The 24,517-nt window shown below is 42.7% G+C and overlaps 1 protein-coding gene across 2 annotated transcripts in view; it reads right to left on the bottom strand.

The window, feature by feature from the left end:
• PDE4DIP (phosphodiesterase 4D interacting protein) overlaps window positions 1–24,517 on the bottom strand; it is a 1,987,893-nt gene that overhangs the window by 1,767,990 nt on the left and 195,386 nt on the right. For both annotated transcript variants that reach the window (XM_077276217.1, XM_077276216.1), the window contains 3 exons: window positions 16,339–16,476; window positions 13,348–13,527; window positions 1,970–2,137 (listed from right to left, as the gene is read on the bottom strand). In XM_077276217.1, the coding sequence (XP_077132332.1) occupies window positions 1,970–2,137; window positions 13,348–13,527; window positions 16,339–16,476 (486 nt within the window). The remainder of the gene's footprint in view (window positions 1–1,969; window positions 2,138–13,347; window positions 13,528–16,338; window positions 16,477–24,517) is intronic.

Raw genomic sequence — 24,517 nt, forward strand, 5'->3', positions numbered from 1 at the left:
AACTGAACTCGGTAATTATAGGCCAGTAAGCTTAACCTCTACTGTGGGTAAAATCCTGCAGGGCTTTCTAAGGGATGCTATACTGGAGTATCTGAAGAGGAATAACCTCATGACCCAGTATCAGCACGGGTTTACTAGGGACCGTTCATGTCAGACTAATTTGATCAGCTTCTATGAAGAGGTAAGTTCCGGACTGGACCGAGGGAGCCCAGTGGATGTAGTGTATATGGACTTTTCAAAAGCTTTTGATATGGTGCCACACAAAAGGTTGTTACATAAAATGAGAATAATGGGGATAGGGAAAAATATGTGTAAGTGGATTGAGAGCTGGCTCAGGGATGGGATAGGAAACAAAGGGTGGTTATTAATGGAGCACACTCGGACTGGGTCGCGGTTAGCAGTGGGGTACCACAGGGGTCAGTATTGGGCCCTCTTCTTTTTAACATATTTATTAATGACCTTGTAGGGGGCATTCAGAGTAGAATTTCAATATTTGCAGATGACACTAAACTCTGCAGGGTAATCAATACAGGGGAGGACAATTTTATATTACAGGATGATTTATGTAAACTAGAAGCTTGGGCTGATAAATGGCAAATGAGTTTTAATGGGGATAAATGTAAGGTCATGCACTTGGGTAGAAGTAATAAGATGTATAACTATGTGCTTAATTCTAAAACTCTGGGCAAAACCGTCAATGAAAAAGACCTGGGTGTATGGGTGGATGACAAACTCATATTCAGTGGCCAGTGTCAGGCAGCTGCTACAAAGGCAAATAAAATAATGGGATGCATTAAAAGAGGCATAGATGCTCATGAGGAGAACATAATTTTACCTCTATACAAGTCACTAGTTCGACCACACTTAGAATACTGTGCACAGTTCTGGTCTCCGGTGTATAAGAAAGACATAGCTGAACTGGAGCGGGTGCAGAGAAGAGCGACCAAGGTTATTAGAGGACTGGGGGGTCTGCAATACCAAGATAGGTTATTACACTTGGGGCTATTTAGTTTGGAAAAACGAAGGCTAAGGGGTGATCTTATGTTAATGTATAAATATATGAAGGGACAGTACAAAGACCTTTCTGATGATCTTTTTAATCATAGACTGGTGATAGGGACAAGGGGGCATCCTCTACGTCTGGAGGAAAGAAGGTTTAAGCATAATAACAGACGCGGATTCTTTACTGTAAGAGCAGTGAGACTATGGAACTCTCTGCCGTATGATGTTGTAATGAGTGATTCATTACTTAAATTTAAGAGGGGACTGGATACCTTTCTGGAAAAGTATAATGTTACAGGGTATATACACTAGATTCCTTGATAGGGCGTTGATCCAGGGAACTAGTCTGATTGCCGTTTGTGGAGTCGGGAAGGAATTTTTTTTCCCCAATGTGGAGCTTACTCTTTGCCACATGGTTTTTTTTTGCCTTCCTCTGGATCAACATGTTAGGGCATGTTAGGTTAGGCTATGGGTTGAACTAGATGGACTTAAAGTCTTCCTTCAACCTTAATAACTACGGTATGTAACTATGTAACTATGTAAGGTCTCTGCACCAACCCAATGGCTGGAAGTGAGTGGCTGCAGGGAGTGTAAAACTTCATTTTTTTTCCCCTGTAACCAGAGGCTAGTAAGAAGGCTTGAAACACTATTTCCCTGCAGATTAACCCTTTATCTCCAGGTAAATAGCATCTCTAAAGGTAACAACTTTCACAAATATATTATCGCCATTAAAGACTTGATGGTTGCTAATCAAATTCTGGACAGCTTGATTCTGTATAGCAAAACGTATTTGCTGTTGTTAGAGTCAAGTTAGTTTGCACTGATCATTATTCTTATGTTTCTAACCCTTTAAATGACTTTTCATCTCTGGATTTATGAGGAAGTATATAGCCACCTTTTAGCTTTATGCCAATTAAATGCGGACTCTTTAAACCCCACCTATATCTTTATGTTACTGCTATTTTACCATTGAAAGGAGATCCATGACTTCTCTCATGTGCTCTTCAGCCTGTTGGTTCCTTGCAAATACAGCATCTTGGAGCATCTTTTCTTTCCGCTGAAGACACATTTTAAGCTCTTCAATCATATCTCCAGTACAGATGTCAGCCTTCCCAACAATACAAGTCCTGATCTCCTATAGTATGAAATGTACAATCCACATGTTACTGTGTAGAAACGCAAATCTGAGTATGTGATACCCCAGAGATGGGTGATTTTATTAGTTATTGAATGTATGCACTGTTCTTTAGCACTGTTTTATTGTGTTTTTTTCATTTTAGAAGGTATGACATTGCATTTTTACACAATGTAGTTAGCTAGGATGGCGCAATCCTGCATACACCTGCACACATCCCACTGGAGGGTCCTGGCAGATGGGTGCAAATCAAGTGAAGAGATGGCAACAGCACAGGAATGGCAGTCTGAGTCATAGCAGAGTAGTTCACTCATCTCATGGTGTAGAATTTATAAACACAAAGAGAGCCTTTAAACATGTACACGTCCAGGAGCTCATATTTAATGGATAAAGGAGGAGCTTCAGATGTGTGGTGTGCAACCCTGCAACATTAAAAGGCAGAGAAACTATGTACAGAGCTGGACGCTCAGGCTCACTGGGAAAGAATTGTCCTTTAGTGTGGAGGAAAGTGTGGTTAATGTAGCCCTGAGTTAAAAGGCAGAGAACTATGTACAGAGCTGGATGCTCAGGCTCACTGGGAAAGAATTGTCCTGTAGTGTGAAAAAAGTCATAGTTACTCACCGTTAACGGTGTTTCTCGGAGCCCATGACAGCACTACGGAGAGAGGGGATCAGCCCTTCAGGGACAGGAAACCCTACAGATAAAAGGGCGGTACCTCTCCCTCGCATCAGTTGGTTTACAGAGCATCAGAGGACCTCCAGGTTAGTTACAACAGAGAGAACATTATATTATAACATTTCTTAAAAGAGGAACCCCGTGCCTAAACCTATAGTATATACATCATATAAATTATATAAATTATATTTTAGAAAGGTGCTCACCGCACTCGTGATGGGAGGGAATAAGCAGGTGCTGTCATGGGCTCCGAGAAACACCGTTAACGGTGAGTAACTATGACTTTCTCGGTCTCCCATGACAGCACTACGGAGAGAATTGCAGAGATTAAGCTTAGGGAGGGACCACCGCCTCAAGGACCCTTCGTCCGAAGGTTAAGTCAGATACAGAGGCTAGATTTAGTCTATAGTGCCTAAAAAAGGTTGATGGTGATGACCAGGTGGCCGCCTTACAGATTTGCTCTATTGATACCTCTGACCTCTCAGCCCATGAGGTAGCTACTGCTCTTGTGGAATGCGCTTTTATACCATCCGGGATTGTATTCCCCGAAGATGAATATGCCAAGGCTATTGCCTCCTTAATCCATCTGGCTAAAGTCCCCTTGGATGCCCGGAATCCTTTTCTGGGACCCTGAAAACAGACAAACAAAGAGCCTTCCTTCCTATACTCCCTGGTGGAATCTAGGTATTGGACTAGGCATCTTCTAACGTCTAGATTATGGAAGTTTAGTTCTTTCTCGTTTTTTGGGTTTGGACAGAAAGATGGCAGGGATACTTCTTGTGACCTATGAAATTTTGATGCCATTTTTGGCAAATAAGCTGGGTCGGGTCTAAGAGTGACTCTATCATCCAAGATTTTAGTGAAAGGTGGATTAGAGGAGAGGGCTTGAATGTCACTTATTCTGCGCGCAGATGTTAATGCTACTAAGAGAATAGTTTTGAGTGATAATGTTTTTATGGGAATCGTTTGTATAGGTTCAAATGGAGGGCCCGTTAATGCTGAAAGAACTAAATTTAGGTCCCATGAGGGTATCTTTTGAATAACTAAGGGTTTTGACCTTGTAATCGCCTTGATAAATCTTATTATCCAAGGGTTAGCTGCAATGTTTTGGTTATATAGAGCTCCTAAAGCGGCTATTTGCACCTTAAGAGTACTGACTGCCAACCCCTGCTCCAGACCTTTTTGTAGGAACTCAAGGATTTTAGGGATTGAAGGCCCATCCTGGATCTTTACCTTGGAGACAGATAGGAATTTCTTCCATGTTTTCCCATATATTTTAGTAGTGATGGGTTTTCTACTTTTTAACAGCGTAGCCACTAAGTTATCCGAGAAACCCCTTTCTCTTAATAGTCCCCGTTCAAAAACCAGGCTGTCAAATGGAGGTTCGACTCCTGTGGGTGGAAGACTGGTCCTTGATGTAGAAGGTCTGGCATATCCGGTAGAACCCACGGGTCTGATATCGATAGCATCCTTAGCCAGGAAAACCATGCCCTTTTTGGCCAGAATGGGGCAATAAGGATCATTTTTGTTTTGTCCTCTCTGACTTTCCGAATGACTGCCGGAATCAGAATGGTTGGCGGAAAAGCGTATGCCAGTTTGTGTGTCCATGGAATCAGAAAAGCATCCAGAGCCTGGGGATTCCCTTCTGGGCTTAGAGAACAAAATTTGCCTACTTTTTTGTTTTTGCAATTGGCGAACAGGTCTATTGTTGGTGTCCCCCACATTTTTGTGATCTGATTGTAGATGGATTGGTTTAGGGACCACTCGCCTTGTTTCAACTGAGTCCGGCTCAGGTAATCTGCCCTTTCGTTGTTTGAACCCTGGATGTGTAGTGCCGAGAGGGATAGTAAGTTTTCTTCCGCCAGTTTGATCATTTTGGCTGAAGAACTCATTAGTGAACGAGACCTTGTTCCCCCCTGGTGGTTTATATAGGCTACAGTCACTTTGTTATCTGAAAGAATTTGGACATGGTGTCCCTGAATGTCGGCTAGGAAAAATAGAAGAGCATGATATACCGCCAAAAGTTCTTTTTGGTTTGAGGATGCTAATAGTTTTTGATCTGACCAATTTCCCTGGGCTACTTTGTCCCCCAGGTGGGCCCCCCACCCTCTGGGGCTCGCATCGGTTGTTATTATCCGAGAGATATTTGGTACCCAAGGGACTCCCTTTGACAGGTTTTGATCTTTTCCCCACCAAAGAAGGGAATGAATAACTGATGAATCTAGGATGAGCCGGCTTTCCAATTTGTTTTTTAGTAACAATTGCCATTCCAGGATGTGCCACTGAAGCTCTCTTGTGTGAAATTGTGCGAAGGGTATCGCTGGTAGGCATGAGGACAGAGAGCCCAGAAGCGACATTGCTCTCCTTAGAGTCATGTCATTGAGGGATTGTGTAACGTTCGCGCTATCATGGACAATATGTTGTCTTTTTTGGGACCCGGAAGTCGGCATACTTGGACCCGAGAGTCTAATGTTAGTCCTAGGAACTCTTGTACTTGACAGGGTTCCAATTTCGATTTTTTTACATTTTTTTTACATTTATAAGCCATCCCAAGTCCGTCAGGATGGTCATCACTTGGTCCCTCTTTTCCCTGCAACTTTGTGCTGAGTTGCTTGCGATAAGAAAGTTGTCCAGGTAAGGGATTATTAGTATATTTTGTTCCCTCACGTGGGCCATCATTTCCGCTATTATTTTCGTAAATATACGTGGAGCTATTGAAATCCCGAATGGAAGGGCTTTGTATTGAAAAAACCTGATTTGACCTTTTATGGAGACTGCCATCCTGAGGAATTTTTGGGATTGATCGTGGATGGGCACATGGTAGTATGCGTCGGTTAGGTCTATTACAACCATGTAGCAGTTCGGAAAAAGAATCTTTATAGTGGACCTTATTGTCTCCATTTTGAATTTGTAATTTACGACGTATTTGTTTAAGTTTTTTAAATTTATGATCGTCCGAAAGGACCCGTCGGGCTTGGGTACTAAAAATAGAGGGGAGAAAAAACCTTCTCCTATTTCCTGAGGAGATATTTCCCGGATCAACGATTTTTGCAGAAGGGAAATAATTTCTTCCTCCAATGCAGCTTGTTCTGCTGCTGAGGATCTTGTTTTTGTTATTACATAATTCCGGGGAGGGAAAGAGACAAAATTTATTTTTAGACCGTACCGTATTGTATTTAAGATCCAGATGTTGTTGGAAATTTTCTTCCAGGCGGGAAGGAATGATGTTAGCCTTCCTCCCACCGGAGGATAAATGTCATTTGGAGAGCTTTTTATCACGGGAGGTGTTGCCAAAGAGGTAACCCCTATCCCTTCTCCTTCCTTCTTCCCACTTATTCTGCTCTCTGGAGGGTCTACGGCGAAAAAATCTGCGGCTCCGAAAGGACTGTTTAAAAGGAGTCGGACCCAGATTTGGAAACTCCTTTTTCTTATCTCCCGCCTTCTGGAGGATGTCATCCAGGGTTTCTCCGAATAAAAAGTTTCCCTCACATGGGATAGAACATAATTTTAACTTTGTTTGTAGATCTCCCGGCCAGCTCTTTAGCCACAAGGTTCTTCTGGTAGCGTTGGAAAGAGCGGCGGCCTTAGATGTTAGGCGTACAGAGTTCGCCGAGGAGTCCGCCAGGAACGCTGCTGCTGCCCTCATTGCAGGGAACGAATCCAGCAATTTATTCCTGGGTAACCCGTCTTTAATTTGGCTTTCCAGCTGGTCGATCCACACCATTAGGGATCTGGAAGTGCAAGTAGCTGCCACTGCAGGTCTCAGACTACCCCCAGCTGATTCCCATGCTCCCTTAAGAAAAGTGTCCGCTTTTTTATCTAACGGGTCTTTGAGGGTACCCATGTCCTCGAACGGCAGCGCAAATTTTTTCGAGGCTTTGGCTACTGCAACATCTAGTTTTGGTGCCTTATCCCAGAAAGAGGAAGCCTCATCCTCGAAGGGATATTTTCTTTTAAGGGAGGGTACCGAGGAATTTCTTCTATCCGGTTTCTCCCATTCTTTTTTAATTAATGTCTGGACATTAGGATTTAGGGGAAAAGTTCTTCTCTTTTTTTGTCCCAGACCTCCAAACATTACGTCCTGGGCGGTTTTGTCAGGTTTGGGTTCCTCCACCCCCATAGTAGCCCTAACTGCTCTCACTAAAGAATCTACTTCTTCTAGTGGGAAACAATGTCGGCCCGACTCTTCCTCAGAAGAGGATAGGGGGGAATTTGAATTGTCCGAATCAGCATTTTCAGATGATGATCGGGCCGAGTGGGAATGTACCGACTCCTTCACCTTCTTCACCTCTTTTTTGGAGGATAGAAGGGCATTCTGAACCTCAGTCCTGATTACATTTTTAAGTTCAGAAGCGAAGTCGGGGGTCTCCTCACATAGTAAGCGCTGGATGCATGACTTGCAAAGCTTTTTCTCCCAGGTTACTGGTAAAGCTTTGTTGCAGGTAGGGCAGACCCTATTTTTCCTTTTCTCCAAGCTCTTCTTACCCTAGTAAGGGAGAAGAGGGAGCCCCATTATAAAATATGTACATTCACGAAGATCACTCACCACTCGGATGTGGAGGCAGGTACCGGTTCTGGAGGGGGACTCGGGCCTGGTAAGGAAGGTCCTTGAGAAGGAGTATCAGTCTTCGCAGCGGATCTGCTGCGCTGTGTGGAACGGCTGCTAGATCCACTCCTGGTGCTCTTTGTGTGGCGCTGCTGTCCTGGCTGCAGCTCCTGTGGATCGCTGTCCTCCATGGTTACAGGGAGAAAGTGCGACACCCATGTGCGCACAATCTCCCTTTTTTGTAACCAGCGCCAATCCCCCGGCGTTTGCCGCACTTCCGGTTCCTGCCGTCCTCCCAGGGAGAAGATATTACCGCGCATGCGCGCGGCGATGACCCAGAAGTCCTGCCGCATTTCCGGAGCGGCGGCCATCTTTGTACACCCGGAGTGTGCGCTTGTCAGCACAAGAGCTCCGGTGATCCAGCGCCCCTTCCTCTTTAGATTCGGCGGCGTTCTCCCCTCGCTCACCCTGAAGGACCCCTCGGTCCCAGCGGTGGCGGCTTCGGGAGCCGGACAAGCCGCGGCAGGAGCCTCCTCGCTGCCGGAACTCGACCGCCCGGTCCCGGTCCATCGGTCTTCATACAGGTACCGTCCGAAGAGAGGTTCCCTTGTCAGGGACAGGAAACCAACTGATGCGAGGGAGAGGTACCGCCCTTTTATCTGTAGGTTTCCTGTCCCTGAAGGGCGGATCCCCTCTCTCCATAGTGCTGTCATGGGAGACCGAGTAAAGTGTGTTTAATGTAGCCCTGAGTTAAAAGGCAGAGAACTATGTGCAGAGCTGGATGCTCAGGCTCACTGGGAAAGAATTGTCCCGTAGTGTGGAGGAAAGTATGGTTCGTGTAGCCCTGAGTACCCAGGTGATGATGAATGCCTATCAGCCATCTCTGAAGGAGAGCCTCACCACCATATAGTTCATCTACCATCCATGTCTGGATGAGAACCTAACCAACATATAATGCATCTAGCATCCATCTCTGGATGAGAACCTCACCACCATATAGTGCATCTAGCATCCATGTCTGGATGAGAACCTAACCAACATATAGTGTATAGTGATGAGCGAGTGTACTCGTTGCTCGGGTTTTCCCGAACACGCTCGGGTGACCTCCGAGTATTCATGACTGCTCGGAGATTTAGTTTTCATCGCGGCAGCTGAATGATTTACAGCTACTAGCCTGCTTGATTACATGTAGGGATTCCCTAGCAACCCCAACATGTATTCAGCATGGCTAGTAGCTGTAAATCATCCAGCTGCCGCGATGCAAACTAAATCTCAGAGCAGTCATAAATACTCTGAGGTCACTTGAGCGTGCTCGGGAAAACCCGAGCAACGAGTACACTCGCTCATCACTAACAGTGTATCTAGCATCCATCTCTAGATGAGAACCTCTCCGCCATATAGTGCATCTAGCATCCATCTTTGGATGAGAACCTCACCAACATATAGTGCATTTAGCATCCATCTCTGCATGAGAACCTCACCACCATATAGTGCATCTAGCATCCATCTCTGAATGAGAACCTCACCATCATATAGTGCATTTAGCATCCATTTCTGGATGAGAACCCAACCAACATATAATGCATTTAGCATCCATCTCTGGATGAGAAACTCACCACCATATAGTGCATCTAGCATCCATCTCTGAATGAGAACCTCACCATCATATAGTGCATTTAGCATCCATTTCTGGATGAGAACCTAACCAACATATAATGCATTTAGCATCCATCTCTGGATGAGAAACTCACCACCATATAGTGCATCTAGCATCCATCCCTGCATGAGAACCTCACCATTATACAGGGCATCTAGAATCCATCTCTGGATGAGAAACTCACCACCATATAATGTATCTAGCATCCATCTCTGGATGAGAAACTCACCACCATATAATGCACCTAGAATCCATGTCTAGACAAGAATCTCCCCACCATATAGTACATCTAGCACCCATCTCTGGATGAGAACCTAACCAACCTATAGTGTTTCTAGCATCCATCTCTGGATGAGAACCTAACCAACATATAATGCATCTAGCATCCATCTCTGGATGAGAACCTAACCAACATATAGTGCATCTAGCATCCATCTCTGGATGAGGACCTCACCAACATATAGCATATTTAGCATCCATTTCTGGATGAGAACCTTACCACCATATATTGCATTTGGAATCCATGTCTGGATGTGTATCTACTGCTAATTATAACATTTAGGCGGGGGTCCCTATAATCTTCTCGCTTGATTCACTGCATCCGCAACTGCGGATTACTCTTAGCTGGCATCTATAATTTCAACCCATGATATGGACAACTACAAAGAGGATGGGTGCCTGCAGCTCCACGTGAGTGTTTGAAAAACCTTTGCCAGAGGTCCTAAGAATAACCTGAATTGGGTGAGGCCATTTCAATGTAAATTTGGGTCTGTAACACCCTACTAGTTTTTGTCATTACACGTCAGTGGTACTGACATAAATACCGTAGTCTAGTACAAACAATTAATGCCTTACTTGAGCCTGTTGGGTTGTGTGGCAGGTCTTGATAAGGCTCCAGTTATATATGTTTTGTTGTGTCTTGGTACCTTTTAAAATGGTTCATTATATGTTATGTTTTAAATTCTTACCTTTTACTAACACTTATCTATTACCTTGTGGGATCAATTTTGCTTTTTTCGTTAAAATCAAAAATTGCTATATTTATTTCCATATTCAACAGAAACTGTGTGACAAATTTTGGTGGCATTTTTTTACCCATTTTCCCTTGTGAAAATGTAAAATCTGAGGCTAAAACCCAAATTTTGGTGGTAAAAATGTATTTTTTGCTCACTCTTCAATGGTATAAAATTCTATGACACACCTGTGGTGTCAATATAATCATTGCACCCTTAGATGTATTCACTGAGAGGTGTAGTTTGTAATATGATGTTATTTATGGGGAGTTTGTGCTGTACTGTCACCTCAAGAGCTCTGCCGAAATTTTTGAGTCCATTTTCCCCTGCTATCCTTGCGAAAATAAAAAAATTTGGGTCATAATTTACATTTTTGTGGAAAAAAGTTAAATGTTTATTTTTTTCCTTCCACATTCCATTAATTCCTGTTAAACATCTGAAGGGTTAATAAACTTCTTGAATGTGGTTTTGAGCAGCGTCAGTACTCCCTCTCCCTGAGGTGTTGTGACACTTGACGTCGGCGCCTAATCAGCACTGGCGTTACTGTCCCCGCCTTCATACGAATTGAAAATGAAGAGGAAGTCAGAGATCAGTTGCAGCCTGGACCTCCTCATCATGTTCAATTTGTACACAGGCCGACATGTGACATGAGAACTGATTGGGCGCATGGGCATATGTTACAACAACCGGATGGGAGCCCTGGGAGAGAGAGAGACATTGAGGGGACGGCGCCGGCATGGGAGGCGAATATAAGCTTTATTATTTTATCAGGGCCAAGCGTGGGGTACGAGAATGGGTTATCCTTGTAGTGGACAACCCCTTTAAGGTACATGCTGTAGTCTTTATGTGGACTATTTTGGAGTCCACATGACTTTACAATCATAGCTTATTTAATTATTTCTCTTAAGAAAAGCTATTCTGGCACTTCAACTATTTAGTTTGTTTTAGTGTTGACTGTATTGGGTAGATGATATATTAGTTCAGAACTGCAGTCATGCTTTTAGTGAAACCAAATACGTAAAATTAAAAAAAAAAAAAAAAAAAAAAAAAAAAAATTAACATTCAAGGAAAAGGTTGAGTTGTGTTTTACATTTTTACATGTGGGGTTCTTTACATTTAAAAATATTTGTAATTTCATTTTACTTTTTCTATTGGTTATCTGTCCTAGGGGACATTAACTTGTGATCACTAGATTGCTGTGCAATACTGTAATATTGCAATTTATTTTAAAATTAGTCATCTGCTATGAAGCCCAGCATCAGCTGCCATGGCCCCAGGCTGCCATGACAGCGCCATCCGTACCCAGCAATCATAATGCAAGTAGACCCAATGGGCTTCAGAAGGAACACCCCTATTAACAACCTCTGAATGCTGCTGTAATTGACAGCAATATCTAAGGGGTTAAACTGCTGGGACTAGAGTTAGTTTAATAGCAGAACAGAACAGACTTTGATGCCAGCTGTATGACACAGCCAATACCCACACTATACAGCACAAGCTCAGATTCAACCTTTTGTGTGCATATCTGCCATACATGTGCCATGAATGACTCATGGGGAAATGTGCAGAATGGCGGCCTCAGGCGCAGTGGAAACAGTGCATATTTTTTCCTTTAGGAGGCCTTAAATAGTGATCTTTTTTTCTGTCAGGAGGAACAGTACTTTTCTTGTCAAGAGGCATTGTGCATAATATTGTTTATTTTATAATGTTATTTCCGGTGTCCCAGTGTACAGATCTTTTTGGGTGATAAAGCACAATGCTTTGTATTACTTATTTTGGGGGTCACAGTGTGTGCGACTATTTTTAGGAAGCATAATGTGGATCTGATATTATCAGGAGGTAGTTTGGTTGCTTTTAGGTAAAGTAAGTGTTGCGCAGTGTGTGCAGCAGTTTAAGGGGTACTGGATGTGATTATTACATGCAGGGGATCACAGTGGAGCCACATTTGCTTTCAGGGGGCACAGTGTCTGCAGTATCATATCATATTGATGCAATAGTTTTTTTCACTTGAAAAAGATGCTAGTCCAGCACTGAAACGCGTTGTGGAAAATAAAAACCGTTTAACTGATCTTGGTCCCAAGGATTCTTCATTACGGCAGCGCAGCCTGATATCATATTATCGTCCAAATTGGTCAACTACCCTGGAGGAGATCATCCCCAGCAAAGAGACACAGCAGCTGATATCAGGTGTCCATGGGAGTTGTACCTGCACACAACCAGGGCGGGTAAGAACCTGCACACAACCAGGACGGGTAAGAACCTGCCTTTTACTTTTCTTTGTAACTAACAGTATGTCACTGATGGTCTTGTGTGCTTTTTGTTCCCCCACAGCTTTTATACAGTATCATTTTAAAACAGATATCCAGAATTCAGGGGGGGGGGGGGGTTTAGCTATGGGGCTAAGAACTTACTGGCAAGTAGTTGCTAACTACCTCCTGTTTTGCCGTATGACGATCTCTACTAGATAAGGCGACAATTTTCCTGATTCATTGATCTCAGGTGAACAGAGCAGCTTTTTCTCTTCTGGTCTGTCGATGGAGCATCACTGCAAATGTCAAGCTTAGCAATAGCTGGCTTCCCACGGTTAGGCAACGGTGAGCCGGCTGTCAATCAGCATGACATCAGCAGTGACAGCCACTGGACAGAGTAAAGCAGAAGTGAAGGAGGTGCTCTGTCGATATGATGTCACCGGAAAAAATCGCTATCAGGAGTGAGCCAGAACAGATGGTCACAGGGCAAAAAAAGCCGGAAAAAAACGCTATCAGGAGTGAGCCAGAACAGATGGTCACAGGGCAAAAAAGCAGGTAGTTAGCAACTACCTCTCTGTAAGTTCTAAGCCCCATAAAATAAAAACCCCTTAAAGTCCTGGGTACCCTCTGAAAGGATGCACATTGTGTGGCTGTATGACATGCACATAAGGTTTGAAATTCAGAGAGTAGCTGACAGCACAACTGGCAATGGGATGCCCGTCCTAGTCCCACGGACCAAAGTGGAAGTGTACATACCCAAAAAAATGATGAAGGACAGCATCCAATCCAGGTGAAAAACACTAATTTTATTGTGCCAAGTGCAATGTTTCAACCATCAAAGGTCTTTTTCAAGCATCTGGAAAAAGACCTTTGATGGTTGAAACGTTGCACTTGTACAATAAAAGAAGTGTTTTTTCACCTGGATTGGATGCTGTCCTTCATCATTTTTTGGGGTATGCACATAAGGTTTGGCTGAATATTCCAACCAATTAGGCTTAGTGTATACTTTACCAAATTCCATCAGAAATCTATAAGCTTCTTATAGTGTGATACACATTTTAAATTCTCACCTGAATTTCTTCACTCCTTTCTTGAAGGTTCTTCTGCAGCTGATGAATAATAGATTCTCTCTCATTCAGACAAGACACATACTTTTCCTCTGTTTCCTGTTTTACCCACTGTAGATTTTTGTAAGCAGCAGATATCTGTTCCAGTTCCATATCTTTGGCCTTCACCAGGTTGTCCAAACTCTAAAATGCATGTATTCTTTCTAACTTGTTAAGGGCACACCGACATTTCAATTCATATGCATGTTAATACATCAGAGGATCTCCTAACCATAAACGGCAGCGTAAAGATAATCTGGTTGTTCAATCAGATAATTTACATAATTATGTAGGCTGAAAAACCATCCTCTACCAAGTATACATTATCACTAGAATATCTATAACCCATAATGCTATTTGTTGTGAGAAAAGCATCCAAACTTAAATGCCACTGTAGTGTATGCCATTACTCCCTCCTGTGGTCAGGCATTCCACAGTCTGACTGCTCTAACTGTAAAGAACCCTTTCCCATTTAGCTGCTGGAATCTCCTTTGTTGCACCCGTATTACGTGCCCTCTAGTCCTCAGTATATTCTTTGGAAGGAATACCGTAAGTCATGCACCAGTCCTCTGTACTGGCCACACATATTTATACATGTACGGTAAATGAGATCCCCTCTGAGACAAATTTTTTCTAAGCTAAACAAGCCCAACTTCTCAAACCTCACCTCATATGAGAGGCCTTCCATCCCTTGTAATAATCTAGTTGAACTAACTTCTGAATATCCTTTTTATAATGTGAAGCCAAAAACCGGATCCCATATTCTAGATGTGGCCTCACCAGTGACTTATAAAGGGGTAACAACATGTTGGGATCACGGGATTTTATCTCTTTTTATACACCCTAAAAATCTGTTTGCTTTTGCTGCTGATCTAACGGTTTGCTAAATCATTGCTCGTCCGAAGCTATCTAAAGTGTATGGGAGGCTTTAGTCTACAAAATTATTAGCTGCATTTAAAGGGAACCTGTCAAATCCCCCCCCCCCCCCCCAGTCGTTTCAAACTGAAAGAGCCACCTTGTGCAGCAGTAATGCTGCATTCTGACAAGGTGGCTCTTTTAGTTCTGGGTGCTGTAACTTGAGAAATAATCAGTTTTATAATTTGTCTGAAATACCTGCTCCTCAGACAAGTAGGCCGGCGTTTCCCCCCTGCTGTGAAAATGCATACACAACACAAACCAGGCTAAAAAAAAATAAAAAATCGCAGTATTTTCACCTACCGGCGTTCCCGCGCAGCGATGCTCCCGGCAGCTAGCGTTCCTAGTACTACATTGCAAAATCTCGAGACCGCAACTTCTTGCGAGATTTCGCAATTTACTACTAGGAACGCTGGCTGCCGGGAGCATCGGTGACACTGCGCGGCACTTCGGTAGGTGAGAATATAGCGATTTTTTAAATTTTTTTAGACATTATATCTTATTACTATTGATGCTGCATAGGCAGCATCAATAGTAAAAAGAGAAAGAGAGCGAGCGAGAGAGAATTTCCCTGACGGAAAATTGTTCCACGCATGCTCAGTTTGAAAAGGCGGGACCCGTTGCTGGATTCCTGCTTTTCACAGTCAGTGACACATCCTGCGCCCATAGGCTTCCATTGTAGCCAGTGTCGGGCAGCGCAGGATGCGTCGCTCACCAATTTTCCAACGTGCAGAATAAACGTTCCTCTGAACATTTTCTCTGCCCGATGGACCATTTTTTTTACGCAGGATCCAGTGCACGACAGATGAAACGTGAGGCCATCCTTCACAATCCGTCGCTAATACAAGTCTATGAGAAAATGCAGGATGCAAATTTGAAAACTCAAAAATCGACGGATTGTGACGAGAGGTGAAAGACGGAAGTGTGAGGCCTTAAAGGGAACCTGTGAGGTCAAATAGCGCTATTAACTTGCAGATACAGGTTTTATCTGCAGGCTAATAGCATTATGAAGGAGACCGGCCACCATACTGAAAAATTCACTTTATTCCTCCTGGTAGCTGCCGCCTTTCAGTTTAATAGTACTCTCATCTGAGGCAGTATTTACGCCTGGCACTTTGATTGACAGGTGGTTTGGCACTGATGCAGAGCCGGCTGTCAGTCAAAGTGCCTTTGAGCGATGACTGTAGCCACTGTGGAACGCCTGTATGACTGACAGCTGGTGACTCCAGGGAGGAATAAAGTTAATTTTCTCCCGAATGCCGCACTTTCAGTATGGTGGCTGGGAAGAGTAACTATTTCTGCAGGTTAATAGTGTTATCGGACCTGATAGGTTCCCTTTAGTCTTTTTTGTGCTACATCTGGGCTTTCTTTACAATAATACTAGAAATTAGGACTGTCCCGACTGGGTACACCTTGGCAATGGTGGGATGGCTTTTATGCCTCTTACGATCAGTGTTTACTCATTCCCCCATGTTATTTATTTGCACTATTGCTTTTCACTTACTTATAGCAGGGTGTATGTCCATTTAGTTTCTATCTCAGTTTCTCTCTTTACAATAGAATCATGGCTTCAGTTGCAATGAAACCAAGACTGCTTTGGTAGAATCATTTTCTGCTATTAAAATGGACCTTGTCAGAACCCCCTGACTTTAGAGACAACATTATACTGCACTCCATATTTCTATCATTGCACAGACTTTATAGCGTGGTGCTACTTATGGTTTTAGGGTCAAAGCTAAAAGCTTGAAAGGATCTGTAAAGAAAGATTACAATAAATACATGGCATTCTAGGTATTCTTCAGTCTATTGCCATGAAGACTGAAACATTTATAAATCCTGTTTGCTGTACTACCTAAGATGATTATTACAAAACTTGCTAACAAGTACCTAGAACTTAGACAAAACAAATGTGTTAAATCTCTCTCACAATCTGTAAACTAAAATAGCTAGAAAAGTGAGGATTTTCCACTAATATGGACAGATTTCTTGTAGAACAGTATAAAGGACACAAGTACCACCAATACTGTGAGAAGAACATACGTTTATGGTCTCCTCATTCCCAGACAGAACATTACTCAGCCTCTCCACGTCATGTTCTCTCTCCCGAATAATCATTTTCAAGCGCTGAACCTCCTTTTCCTTCTCTTCTACAGCACAGAACTTGTCGTCGACGGCTTTCTGTTTATTAGTGAACAAAGGGAAAAGGATTCTTACTCAATATATTACAATGCATTCATGGACCTACAAAACACTACAGGTTAGAAGTGACATGAAGGACTCTGATCCAATATTATTACATTCTTGAGAAGGAGTTTTCTCCAATAGTGAAGTGTATTTTGGACACAGAAGGAATCAAAGTCCAGCTAACTTGGCTCCAAAGTGTCAAAAATGTTATTGTGACCTGGTCTGTAATTACATTGTTCCAAGACATGGTTAAAATCCTGGCTTCGATTGGGAATTGCAATTGTGCAGCCAAACATTACACCCCAACACTAAAAAATGTCCAGTCTGAATATTGAAAAATCTATTGCTATGCGTTAACCCTGCAGACCTCCTCAGATGAACCACAGCTTCAAGCACAGTGGTCAGCAACCTATGACACAACTGTCATATTTTTCTGGCAATGCACAGTCCAAATTCACAGAGGAGGTGACCTGTGCCCATGTGCCATGTACCCAGGGGCATCGCTCTGCATTATCGTCTTGCCTCACACAGGATGCTTCTATGTTCTTGATGATCCTCTGCAAGCAACGGATGCTATCTCAATAATTCAGACTTTTCTTTAAGTTGTCACTAACAAAATGCAGACAAAGGACCTAAAGGTACGGTATGTTAAGGCAGAAACACTAACAGTGGACCACAAGCTGGACTGTTCGATAGGAGGAATTAATTTCTGCCTGTAAAGCTCAATACATTGATAACAGTCATCATTTATAGCATTCACAGATATTTCTCTCTAGGTAAATGAAAGCTGAAAAGTCAAAGATTTTTACCATACATTTACTAACAAAAATAAAGGAGGAAAACAAACACATTCTTCTCATACACTTTCTAAATAAGTTCCCAAATCCATAAAAACATGGACACATTTTACATCCCTGTAATTGTAATTATGTGTTTTGTAAGGGTGCATTGTTTAGTCATCGGAATTTATAACAATTGTGCCTTTTTTAATTTAATTTTGTGGGGTTATCCGGGACTGATTTTAATAGGCTAGGTCATTAGTACGAGATTGGTGGTCCAACATCCCCATTGATCTGCGGAAATTCACTCCAGCAGCAAATAGCAGATAAAGTGCAGTACTCTGCAGTGGCTACTTATCACTGCATGGGACCGCTGTGTCCTGCCTCGTATATCACTGATATCTGGCCATTGACTGGTGGCGGTGGGAATGCTGGGTGTTGGACCGCCACCAATCTCATATTAATGACCTATCCAAAATGATGTCATTAAAATATCAAAGCAGGCAAGCTCTCCAAGGGCAAATATACAATTTAAACAAATGTAATGCTTGCATTGTGCTGCAGTGTGCACTGGATCTGGTTTGTGTTAGATGACTGTCATATTGCCTGACACACTGGGTACTTCAGCACACCACACAAAAAGGTCAGACCAATGCTCCACTGTGTCATACAATCTGTTTTAGAATCCATATTGGACAGTTAAGAGACTGACAATGGCGTTTAAATGGTTAACAGAAGTGACCAGAGATTAGCTCTGGATGCCGCTTTAGAGACAGATGCTGGCTACTAAATAGCGGGCATCTGCTGTGTGGAGCAGGCTCAGCTCCTTAGCCCGCTCCACTCAATGACTGATTTATTTGTAAAGGGTTAAATAGCAAAAAAACAGGCAGGCACCATAATCCAATAAGAATGGAGAGGAGCCCCCAACCATCTGGTCACAGAAATGAATGTCTCTATGTGGCTGTTTGCATGTAAATTACATATCAAAGAAAAGACGGACGGCACACAGTCATCGCTGTGTCCAACATAAATATTAGGAGAATCATGTCCCTTGACTCCTCTATCACTTCTGAAAAAATATACATATCATATTACCAGTGGCAATTTATGCTTATGGCTCTGTACACACTATTTTATGGCATTTAAGTTAAAGATGGGAGAGCCACATGACGCATGGTATTCCTGTTCTAAGTGCTAACTGGGGGTAGAGAGGACCTCTAACTTATTGCCATAGGTTCCACTTTCTGGATAACTAGCTATTGGGCATTTGTCATAATTTTGATATGCTGAAAATGTCTCAGGTAGTAATACCCTCATACGTTTAATTATGTGACGGAAGTGATTCAAAAAGACAATGTGGTCCTGGAGCAACAAATAGTTATACCTCCTTGCCTAGGAGTAAGTCCCTTCACTGTATAACCGCCATGTATCAGTTTTGCCACGTCATCTGAGAGCAGCATAATGTAGGGGCAGAAACCCTGATAATTATGTATCACTTCATTTACTGGGTGCAGTGGTTCAGACACAATCAGATGAGAAAGCTAACCCCGCCCACACAGGGCTCTGTATTTATATTTTTTATTGTCAGTGAACTGCTTATCACAGGAGGTGGAGTTGGACTAGCAAGCAAGTGCCAGCTAGTCTAAGCATGATAATTATCAGATGATAAAATCTTCAATGTAAGTAAACAGCATAGAGCTTGATAAGTGACACATCATTCAATTATGTATTTTAACCCCTACCTCATGCTGTACTGAGATTACATAGAAACACCTGCTGACATTCCTTTTAAGGGCTCTAGACTTCTATAACAAACTTACAGTCTCCCCATAAAATAAACTGTTGGGTCTCATGTGCAGTTCTTAATGAGGGCGGACACCTTGTTGAGCTTCGCCTGTATGACCTGAAATATCAGTATCCATCAGTACTACCCGTTGTCAACACACTGCCTAGCAGGAACTTCACCTACCGAGAATGACCAATACTCGGAAGTAGTCTTGGTCATGAAGCAACCACCCTCCATCGCTGAACTCCTCAAACAGCTTCAGACTGCCATCACAACTGTAATAGCGTCCAAGCTGTCCTTAGACACATTGGATTGTTTTAAATATGGTGCACACTCCGAACCTCTGGGTTCACATCAAGATCTGTCAGGTACTGCTACCGCTGAACTGTGAAGGACACATTCAGGGCTGAATTATTAATGGCAGTTGAGAACTTATATAAAAAGATTCAAGATATCACTCCACCTCGAAATTAGAGCACAAATGCGCTGCTGGGCCGGCTGTGAAAGTGTCGGGGCATGCCTACAGCCACCACTCACTATGTACTAAGCGGTGACTAAAGTAGATCTGAACACACCTTCATGACTCAAAGCTGGTGGCTCCCCAGGAAGGAATAAGTTTTCTCCTGGAAGCTGCTCTTCCAGTAAGACAACCAGACTGCACTGTAACCCTACTGCAGGATAATAGCACCAGGGAATATGATAAGTTCTCTTTAAATCTGACATTAGACGGTACAGCCCAGCAGAGGTCTGACCTTTCAGTAAGAGAAAAGCACCGACTTCACGCGTAACTGGTACTTGGAGAAAATCATACTGGTCACTACTATTGTCCAATTTACCACACGTACTCTACAATTGATTATTCCACCAGTAAACAGTGGTGTACTTCTAACAGCAGCATCGTACGCCAATGATGGAATGGGGAGCCATCAGTTCATTCCTCCATTTTGCCTCTGAGTCTGATGTACAGTTTGCAGAGTTCTGTTTAGGCCATTGTGCAGGTGGAAAGCCATTATACTGTATGGAGGGCTATGAGGGGGCTATTATAGTGTTTGGAGGGCTAGTGGAGGCCATTATACTGTGTTTACCAACTTCTACAATGTAGAGGGTTCTGTTGGGGCACCATATTGTGTGAAGAACTCTGTGGGGCCATTATACTGTACGGAGGGTTGTGTTGGGGCCATCATACTGTGTTAATATGACTGGGGGGTATTATACTTTACCGGATGAAGGGCAGTACAGTAGGGTCATCATATTGTGCGTGTGGAGGATGCAGTGTAGTAATTCACTGTTGAGGTAACATACTGTGTTTGGGAGCACTTTTGTTGGCATCATATTTTATGGGGCCATTAGAGGGATATCTTATCTTTTATTTTGAGGAGGAGGACAGATGGGGCAACTAGGACTTCTGCTATGAGGCCCAATTATTCCTGGGTATGCCCCTGCCAGCACTGCCACCCTACCTTCATTGCTATATACAACACATACAATCCTCATGGTCAGAGAACATGAATGCGTCTTTCCTGTATTTAAAATGGCAGTACCTTCTGCAACTCTTTATTGGTAGTGACTCAATGAGGCCTTGCTGATCAAACAAGCCATAAAAATGCAGGTTAAATTTGATTCAACAACCTGGTTTCAGAATAACTCAACTACTGCATTTTCTGAGGGTAATATTTCACTAGCACATACAAATATATCATGGCTAACTTTATTGGTCTGGCTTCACAGTGGAAAAACGAACATACGAAACTACCAGCAGAGCTAGAACAAGTTATTTAGATTAGAGACTAGAGATTAGAGATGTTAAACTCCATCTTAGGGGTCTTATAACTACTTCTATATAGAGAGCCTTGGGCTGGACCCAGTCCAATGTACAAGTTGCATGCCACCATTCATAAATTTTGGGCTTGCTTGGCAGGACCTCTGGCTACCTCCTAGACACTAGAAATCCAGAAAATACAAGGCACCAAAAAATAATCCTAATAAAAACTTGATCTTTTTTCCATAATGTTAAAAATAAGTCACAACAGGGAAAAGACAAGGCTTTGATTTCTTGAGTTGGACGCTGGCATCTTTCTAGAAATATTCCAATCAGATTGATAAATGTCATATTGTTCTCTCACTCCATAGGCTATCACTATAAGGGCCCATTCCCACTTGAGTTGAAATTGGATGAATGCGATTCTATTCGGACCAATGTTATTCTATCACTGTGTGTTCATCTGCGTTTTTTTCCAGCTCAGATCAGCTCACGAAAAAATTGAAGCATGTTGCGATTGTGATTGGAAATCAAATCACAATCAGCAATAGAAGTCAATGGGTGCAAGAAAAAAATAAAATTGCACAGCACTCAGATCATGCGAGGTAGATAGATAAATAGACACATAGATGAAAAGCCAGCAATTCAGCAGCTGCATACAGTTAAGGATAGAACAGATAGATTACGTACAGTATATACACATACGATGGATAGCTATAAAGATGTCAGGTGCCCTCAGAAAGGTCCTGGGAGTTCACAGCCAATGAACTCACTTCATTTAACCCCTTCACCCCGAAGCCTGTTTTCACCCCTTCCTGACCAGACCAATTTTTACAATTCTGACCACCGTCACTTCATGAGGTCATCACTCTGAAACGCTTCAACGGATTCCAGTGATTCTGAGATTGTTTTCTTGTGACATATTGTACTTTAAGATAGTGGTAAATTTTCTTTGATATGACTTGTGTTTATTTGTTAAAAAAAATTGAAATTTGGCAAAAACTTTGAACATTTCGCGATTTTCAAACTTTTAATTTCTATGCCCTTAAATCAGACAGTCATATCGCACAAAATAGTTAATAAATAACATTTCTTACACGTCTACTTTACATCAGCTCAATTTTGGGAACATATTTTTTTTTTATAGGAAGTTATAAGGATTAAGGGTATGTGCACACGTTCAGGATAACTTGCTGAAATTTCCTGACAAAAAACGGACATTTCTGCCAGAAATCCGCATGCATTTTTTGTGCGTTTTTTCCCAATGCATAAAATAGCGGGAAAAATGCGAAAAATCCGCAAAAATAATGAACATGTTCATTTTTTTACCGCGATGCGTTTTTTGTGTGGAAAAAAACGCATCATGTGCACAAAAATTGCGGAATGCATTCTAAATGATAAGATGCATATGTATGCTTTTTTTTACGCGTTTTTATCGCGAAAAAACGCGAAAATTCCTGAACGTGTGCACATACCCTAAAAGTTAAAGTTTATTAAACAAATGCCAAACAGACAACATAAGAAACAAAGTAAAATAGGGATATGACAAAGTGAACCATAGGCAGATGGCACCACAGAGAGGCAGGACCCAGTCAGGTTAAACAAAAGTTGCTAATATTGCTCAAGAACTACCTAATAATCTACATGATCAAAGAGAGTGCAAGTGTGTAAGGAGGGCTGTGAACCACCCCTGAAACTAAGAGCAACAAGACACCAGTACGGCCAAAAGTAAAGCACATATATTACCTGATAGGGCCCTATCAGGTAATATATGTGCTTTACTTTTGGCCGTACTGGTGTCTTGTTGCTCTTAGTTTCAGGGGTGGTTCACAGCCCTCCTTACACACTTGCACTCTCTTTGATCATGTAGATTATTAGGTAGTTCTTGAGCAATATTAGCAACTTTTGTTTAACCTGACTGGGTCCTGCCTCTCTGTGGTGCCATCTGCCTATGGTTCACTTTGTCATATCCCTATTTTACTTTGTTTCTTATGTTGTCTGTTTGGCATTTGTTTAATAAACTTTAATTATTTATATTATTTTTTGTTGGTGTTCTGTTCTTATATGATTCTATACTTACTTTTAGCACCTTCTGCTACTTGTTTCTGCACCACTCCTTGGGTCATCTGAGGTGCAGGCCTTGTATGTTTTGAATTATACCCTAAAAGTTGACAAGCGATTTCTCATTTTTACAACAAAATTTGAAAAAACATTTTTAGGCTATGTTCACACTTTGCGGGTTTTGCCGCGGATCCGCAGCGGATTTGACACTGCGGATCCGCAGCAGTTTTCCATGCAGGGTACAGTACAATGTTACCCTATGGAAAACAAAACCCGCTGTGCCCACGCTGCGGATTTCCGCGGGAAAAGCCGCGCGGCTTTTCTGCGGAAAAAAAGAAGGAGCATGTAATTTCTTGGTGCAGAATCGCAGCGGTTCTGCACCCATAGAAATGCATTGATCCGCTCACTTCCCGCATGGGGCTGTGCCCACGTTGCGGGAAGTTAAGCGGATAATGTGCAGATGGTACCCGGGGTGGAGGAGAGGAGACTCTCCTCCAGGCCCTGGGAACCATATTTTGGTGTAAAAAAAGAATTAAAATAAAAAATAATGCTATACTCACCTCTCAGCGCTGCCCGCGGCGTCCGGTCTCAGTTGCTGTGCTTGCAGGACCTGTGGTGACATCGCGGTCACATGACCGTGATGACGCCGCGGTCACATGACCGTGACGTCACGAAGGTCCTTGTCAGCACAGCCGCGTGCAGCGCCGTGGAGATCGCGACGTCAGAGGGTGAGTATAGCCAATTTTTATTATTTTTTACATTACTATTGATGCTGCATATTGCTGCATATGCAGCATCAATAGTACAGGAGTAATCCCGCAGCGGAAACCGCGGAACAAACCGCGATAAATCTGCAGGGATAACCGCAGCGGTTTTGCCCTGCAGATTTATCAATTCCGCTGCGGGATTAACCCGCAGAGCAAGCCGCAACGTGTGAACATGGCCTTAGGTACCACATCACATTTGAAGTGACTTTGGGGGTCCTATATGACAGAAAATACCCAAAAGTGACACCATTCTAAAAACTGCACCCCTCAGGCTGCCGTCACACTAGCCAAAACCAGGAGTGGGTGATAAATGCAAAAGTGGTGATGTGTTTCTATTATACTTTTCCTCTAATTGTTCCACTCCTGGTTTTGGCTTACAAATACTGATGTAAAATACTGACCAAATCCTGCTATAGTGTGACGGCAGCCTAATGGTGAGCAAAACTACATTCAAGGAGTTCATTAATCCTTCAGATGCTTCACAGGAATTTTTGGAATGTGGAAGAAAAAAATAACCATTAACTTTTCTTTCACAAAAATTGTTTTACTTTCGCAAGGGTAACAGGAGAAAATGGACCATGCATTGTGTTGTGCAATTTCTCCTAGCACGTCGATACCCCATATGTGGGGAAAATCCACTGTTTGGGCACACGGCAGGCCTTAGAAGGAAAGGAGCGCCATTTGACTATTTGAATGTAAAATAAGCTGGCATAATTAGTGGTTGCCATGTTGTGTTTGTAGAGCCGCTGATGTGCCTAGACAGTGGAAACCCCCAACAAGTGACATCATTTTGGAAACTAGACACCTTAGGGAACTTATCTAGATGTGTATTGAGCACCTTGAACCCCAGGTGCTTCACAGAAGTTTATAATGTTAAGCTGTG

This window comes from Ranitomeya variabilis, chromosome 8, assembly GCF_051348905.1.
Source record: "Ranitomeya variabilis isolate aRanVar5 chromosome 8, aRanVar5.hap1, whole genome shotgun sequence".
NCBI classification, from domain to species: Eukaryota; Metazoa; Chordata; class Amphibia; order Anura; family Dendrobatidae; genus Ranitomeya; species Ranitomeya variabilis.